Source organism: Streptopelia decaocto (genome assembly GCF_964273445.1).
Source record: "Streptopelia decaocto genome assembly, chromosome: 5".
Taxonomy (NCBI): Eukaryota; Metazoa; Chordata; class Aves; order Columbiformes; family Columbidae; genus Streptopelia; species Streptopelia decaocto.
Window position 1 is genome coordinate 27127083 of NC_138659.1, and position 6686 is coordinate 27133768.

The following is a 6686-nucleotide window of genomic DNA, read 5'->3' on the forward strand; positions in this document are numbered from 1 at the left end:
TGCTCTACAAAAGCGGTCAGTCACCATCATTTCCTCCCGAACCAGTGGTTCCCCGAAGATGACCCCCCACACTCACAGGGGTGCCGCACACCGCCCAGGCTCAGCCCCCGCCTCCCGGGCCGCTCCCCGCGGGCTGCGGGGCGCAGCTGCGGGGCGGGCCCGGCACCCAGCGCGTCCCGCCCGCCGCGCCACCGCCCCCAGGCGGAAGCAACGATCGGCCATGGGGCGGCCGTGGGGCCCGTGGGTGCTGCCGCTCGGGCTCCTGCAGCTGCTGGGCGGCCCCGCCGCCGCTGCCTGCCCCTGCCGGGACCCGCGGCTCTGCCACCCCGTCACGGGCACCGGCGGCTTCGAGGTGCGCGTCCCCCGGCTCCCGGGGCTGGGGAGGGCGGCCCGGGAGCGGCGCGGCGCTGCCGGCCGGCGGAGAGGACCGGGCCGGGGAGCAGCGTGCTGAACACGCCGTGCGCCGCTGCCTTGTTCTAATTGCCTGCAGTGGAGTCGAACGGGTTTTTGAAACCCCAGGTGCATGTGATTTAGAAGGAAATGCCCGGGCTGCGGTGGGTGTGGGTTTGCAGGTGCGGGGTGCTGTCCCCGCCGCAGGGCTCAGCGTCGCACCAGCTGCTGGAAAGAGCGACCCGGCCCGGGGGAGCCGTTCGTGCAGCCGGCATTGCAGAGCAGCGAGGGTGCGGGCTGGTGTCCAGCGACGCGGGTCACGTAACTTACCCTGCTGAGAACTGTTCGGAGCTAACCAGGGTGCTTTCTACCCCTTTTCCAGGTCTTTGTGTTCGATGTGGGGAAGGAAGCCTGGAAATCCTATAACTGGTCCAAAATTACAACTGTGGCAGCTTTCGGGAAGTACGATCCCGAGCTGATGTGCTATGCTCACTCTAAAGGCTCCAGGATAGTACTGAAAGGTTGGTTACAGTGTGAAAATGTGGATGTTTATGTGACACATGAATAAGAACATAATGTACATAGGGCTGTAATACCTTGACATTTCACATTTACTTGAATGCAGAGTATTAAAAATCAGTAAGAGGATTAATTAATAAGAGTATAATCCACACCGGACCTATAATACCTGACAGTTTGCACATGCTGCTATGCAGGCTGTTAAAAAGAAAACCAGCAGTGGCTTCTGCTAGAGTAGTAGCAAAACCATTCCAGTGGCAACTAAATAGAACGTCCTGTAACCGAGAACATCACAGCTACAGTGAAACAGGGTGGAAGGGAGGAAAGGAAAACCATGTAGCAGATTTGGGTCTGTGTTCTGGATGTTCTCCACAGCACACAAAAGACAGGGTAAGGGAAGGGACTGCAAGTAATTTTTACTGTTTTTCACTTAAATTGATCCTTCTGTATTAGGAAGTGGTTGAGTTTATAAACATGAATACTCAGGAAATGCTGATTAGAAAGACAAAGTCTATCTTGTTGATCTGTGCTTACATGCTGCAGTCAAGTTTTGGCTCTATTGAGGCAAAAACGTAATCCAAGACCACAATGTGAAAAACAACAACAGTTAAACATAAAAGTATGTTTATCAAAGCAGACAACAGGCCCGCTGGTTCCCTGGAAATACTGGCAGTAAATTGACTTCAAGAAAGGAAGCTTACAGTTGCTAAAGAAATATTAAGCATGCTAGGAAAAAAAAGCCAAAAGTAACCTAATTTTAAACATGGCTGTCTCAATGAAGATTGATACGCTCTTCTGGGGTGAGTTCTCAAAATTATGCCTGGGGGAAAAGCTTAACTCTCTTGTATTTCACCAGTATGGGTATGGGGAGTTTTTATTTTGTGGTTATGTTAGTTGGTTTAGTAAAGTTTTCTCCTTACTGTGGTGTAAATACATGTTAACTTTTGAAGGCCTCTCATCTAGGTGATGTACCTCTTAAGGAAATTGTTGATCCTGCTAAAAGAGCAGCGTGGATATCTCAGCAGGTGGACCTTGCAAAAAGACAGTACATGGATGGAATTAACCTAGATATAGAGCAAGAAGTTAATGAAACCTCCCCTGAGTATTTCGCATTAACAGAGCTTGTTAGAGAAACAACAGATACTTTTCACAGAGAAATTCCAGGATCACAGGTACTAATAATGTTCTTAATGCAACCACTAAATTTGACTTTATGAAATGTAAGAAGTTTTGAGAAAGCTGTTTAGCATAAGAATATGAAAAAATATGCAAATATAAAGCACAATATTCTTGTGAATGGTTCATTATGAATATTAGCGATGATACACGGTTATAAGAACCACTCTTTCTGATCTGTCTGAATTTAAATAGAAGAAGGGTTTCACTGAGATTTGTAGATACAGTATTATTGCCGTGTGTGTGCTGGCAGTTATTAGTATGGCTTAATGAACCTCTGAAAGTGGGGCAAATATGGCCTTCTGGTGCATAAGCTTGATAATGTTTTGGTAAATCCATCACTAAAGTTTTAAGGATTTGCATCATGCTTCTTATTTTTGAAGGGGTTTGTGTTTTATTTAAATTTCTTTAGTGTTTTGAATAGGGACACTCACTATTTGTTATTAATTGCTTATCAGCTAAGTGGCTTCTCCTACAGCTCATTAGTATCAGTGTTAAACTGTGCAACATTTGGGAAATACTGTCTTTAAGAGCTGCAGCTTTTTTTAAAGACAAAACAAGAGCGCCTAAGTGCCATACGTGATACTAACTTGTGTGTTTTCCCTTCAGGTGACATTTGATGTGGCTTGGTCTCCGGCATGCATAGATAAAAGGTGCTACAACTACACGGGGATTGCAGATGCCTGTGACTTCTTATTTGTGATGTCATATGATGAGCAGAGCCAGATCTGGACAGACTGTATTGCAAAAGCCAATGCTCCTTACCTGCAGACTTTAGTTGGTGAGGACAAAACGCCTCCCTAGGAGTCAAAACATTTCCATTTGTTCAAATGAATAGATAGCAAAGATTGCGTCTTCTTGCACAAGTTTTTTGGTTGTATTAAGGCTTTTGGGTGTGCTCAAATACGTGTTGACCTAAAGCGAAAAACGTATCTCAGGTCCTTATGACACTACAGATAGACCTTTGGCGCTTGTGTGTTCTTACTTATGATTGTCTAGCCCTCACGATTGTGAATAATGCTTTTAGAATGACAAACAACAGCCAAAGCAACGGTGTCTGCCCAGGCTTGCAAAGAAACCGAAACCTTTCTCTCATCCTTGTAAACTGCTGCTGCGGGCAGTGGGTTTCAAGTGTCAGCAACTAGAGAAGGTACTGGGATCTGAACAGAGCAAGCTGAGGAGAATGCAGGTGGGAGGTAAAGAAGAGCTTGTGCCTTTGCCTCTGTTTGGGGATCATGCAAGTCCTATATTGTCTCTGGCTCTAGATTAGTTCTAAGGATAAAAATCAAGGGACAACGCAATAATGGATCTTAATTTCTATTTCCTTCAAAACTAGGATATGAAGAGTACATTACTATGGGTATTGATCCTAAGAAGCTTGTGATGGGCATCCCCTGGTATGGCTATGACTATGTCTGCCAAAACCTATCTAAGGTCAGATCAAAATTATTCATTTGCAATCGTACTGTTAATTTTTTCCTTGGAAAGAGCCAGCTAGATTTTGGTGATCCTGTTTTTGCATTAGGAAATACTGTGGTCTGATGGATAGGAGCATAAAGCTGGGACACAAGACAGAGACTTTTGCCTAGCTGATAACGATGGCCAGTGTGTTACCATGAACCCCATGATGCCCAAGCACTGTGTTTGATTAAGGAGCTATAGACCTTATCTGTATGATAAGAGGTGATGTCCAAAGGCACTGCAACACTCATATCTGCCTTCTCAACACAGGCACTAAGCTCACTGCTTAAAGACTAGGTGCAACAAACCATAGCAAACCTGTGATTGTTAAAGTATAGAAGTTTATGGCTAATTCATGGAGTCTCAAACAACATTGTACTCATCAAAAATGTAAGAGTGAATTACAAGTGGAAAAGATAAATAAGGCAACTGCAGAAGTTGAATGATGTCCCTCCAGTCCTGTATTACTAGAGACTAAACAAAATTGGGCTGTTTTAATTTACTTCTCTCTACAAATAGCATGTGTGCCACAGATACTTGAAGATTTGGGATTTCTGAGACCCCAGTGCCTTCTGTTACTTTGTTTGTGGCTGTCCTGCTATTCTGGAGTTCATTGAATCTATGTAACATGAAACTCATGCCTTCTGCTTTTTTTCTAGGATCACGTTTGTCACCTTCCCGAAGTACCTTTCCGTGGGGCTCCTTGCAGTGATGCTGCCGGGCGTCAGGTGCCCTATGGAGCAATCATGAAGCAGGTGAACAGTTCTCTGTCAGGGGTGCTGTGGGATGAGCTACAGAAAGCTCCGTTTTATGAATACAAGGTAAGTGTCTCTTTATAAGACACCATGTTGTGGAGTAAATATTCATGAACCATAGTTCTTTGATCATAAATTTTTCAGGGTTAGATTCTTCCATTTGTGTTTTCTACTTCTTTTGTGTGTGTGTGTGTGTGTGTTTAGTAAAGGATGTCTGGATTTCCATATCTTGAATTTCTAGTCTGAAAGAAGTGTGCAGTGACTGAAGACTACAAAAGTAATAAAGATCTTTATTACTTTGCAGTTTTCTAGAGAGATTGTATCATGTCAAAAAGGATGTTTTAGCACAAAGAAATTATACACCTCCATCTTTCACTGTTATAGTTACTTTTATGTATTGGTGACTGATTTGAACTAAAACAGATTCTGAGATACTCTGAAGTTTTGCTAACCCGGAGGCTTCCATGCATGTGCTTTTCTGCATTTAGTTTCCACATAGACATAGTGAAAGAGACCATGAATGATTGTGCTTACATGGACAACATAGTGTATGCATTTTGCCTTCTTTCTTTAGACACAATTTTAAGTTTCACATGTAGATGATTAAAAGGTATTGTAAGCAATGACCAGGTCAAAGCAACATAACTTTGACAAAATTATATAACCTCCTCTAAAACTGTTTATTGCTGAAAAAAGCACTAAATTTCCAACTAAATTAACCTGTTAGGTTAGATAATGTATCAGGTATTTTAGCTGTATTTTTAAAATTATTGAAATACAAATTAGCTAAGTCTTTTACTCTAACTTCAGTAAAAATGTATCAATGTTTTATAGTATAGATTCTACAAGTGAAAAATCAGCCGAATATTTGACTTAAAGTTTTTAATTATCCAGTGTAAAAAATAATTTGTAAATCAGGAAAATATAATTTTGTAAATCTACATAGCTTGTATATCTCAGTTTTATTTGTACTTTTCACTGCATTCAACAGAAAATGTTATCAAAACTCAATGAACTTTAACGTATCATGTTTACATAGGTAGATACTGACACTAGTGTTTAAATGTTTTTCTAGGATTCTCTTGGTCACTTCCACCAGGTATGGTATGATGACCCTCGCAGCATCTCTCTAAAGGCAGCGTATGTGAAAAATCGAGGTTTAAGGGGCATTGGCATGTGGAATGGAAATAGTCTTGACTATTCCAGGGAAGCTGTAGCAGAACAACAAACTGAAGCAATGTGGCAAGCCCTGACACCGTAAGAACTATGTGAACCTTTGATTTAGAATGATGAAAATCAGTAATTTTTTATTATGGCTTATATTATCAAAGATTTTAAATTTATATAAATATGCCATGAATACAAAAGCTTTGAGAACTAGCCAAATCCATCTTATTGTTTTGTATGCAAAGCCATATTTTCATTCTACAAGAAGTTCCAGTGTTGCTTTAGCAGCATTTTCTTTAAAAAGCTGCTCATGATTTTTGTTTTTCACAACTACTAGAAGCTGGTTAAAGCTTGAAGCCAGAGTGTGTCTGGTAACAAGTCCAAGTGGAGATTTACAGGGGCAGTCTCACAATGATCCTTTGGTAAGGCTGCTGGTGCAGCAAGTTTTCATTCCGAGCCTGCATGGTGCAGTCCCAGCTTTCTGTCTTCCCACCCCAACCTATATTTTAGCTCAGTCACTCTTGAACCAAGTTAAACACAAAATACTGGAGAGACACATTGTTGGTTACGTGCAACCTGGTGAAACTTGTGCTTGTACTTGGTTACCCTTCTAGAAATTGAAATGTTTTATAGACTGAAGAAATTATGTAACATGAAGTAGTTGCCATTAAGATTTTTATCAGACTTGTTTGAAAGGATTATTCAATAAAGTCCAGTTTCACCATGTTTTTGTATCACCTAAATTCCTTAGTTTCCAAAGCCAAAAATCTTAGACCTTATCTGGAAGAGGGAACATCACTATGGAGAGGACGTGGAGGATGTTTTCTTCTATTTCAAATTTCTGTACTTCCTGAAAACTTGAACTCAGAAGCTTATTTAATGAACTGCATATGTATTTTTCCACACACTTTAAGACTTGTTCAGTAGCCTGTTGTTTGGTTTTATGTGGTGTTCCCTCTGAGATAATATGAGGTTGTATTTGCTTTCTGGTTCATATTTTTTAGAAAATCATTTGCCTAGAGAAAATGCGTAACTTCTTTTTAAAGTATCTGTAGCGATGGAAAGATTTACTGGTCTTTACAGGATATCTTTTGTTAAATAAAATGCTATCTTCACTAAGGTCCGTAAACAGTATTGTCTGTTTATGCATTATTTGTTCTACAGCTTACAGCCCACACCGCTTCTCTGCTGCTCAGGCATGTTTCACAACCAGATTAA

At 41.6% G+C, this 6686-nt stretch overlaps 1 protein-coding gene across 1 annotated transcript; it reads left to right on the forward strand.

Annotated features, from left to right (window-relative positions):
• The first annotated feature begins 190 nt into the window (after positions 1 to 190).
• On the forward strand, positions 191 to 6600 carry CTBS (chitobiase). The gene is made up of 7 exons (XM_082052209.1): positions 191 to 352; positions 773 to 911; positions 1873 to 2081; positions 2695 to 2866; positions 3422 to 3519; positions 4206 to 4367; positions 5377 to 6600. Exons 1-7 carry the CDS (start codon positions 221 to 223, stop codon positions 5560 to 5562), a joined length of 1098 nt encoding a protein of 365 aa, XP_081908335.1. The 5' UTR covers positions 191 to 220; the 3' UTR covers positions 5563 to 6600.
• The last annotated feature ends 86 nt before the right edge of the window (positions 6601 to 6686 follow it).

What these genes read in the sequence shown, in the direction of transcription:
- CTBS (XM_082052209.1), top strand. Translation starts at nt 221, where the DNA reads ATGGGGCGGCCGTGGGGCCCGTGGGTGCTGCCGCTCGGGCTCCTGCAG. An exon ending in CTCCAGGATAGTACTGAAAG is followed by an intron (nt 912 to 1,872) that starts GTTGGTTACAGT and finishes CCTCTCATCTAG; the next exon opens with GTGATGTACCTCTTAAGGAA. An exon ending in TCTGCCAAAACCTATCTAAG is followed by an intron (nt 3,520 to 4,205) that starts GTCAGATCAAAA and finishes CTTTTTTTCTAG; the next exon opens with GATCACGTTTGTCACCTTCC.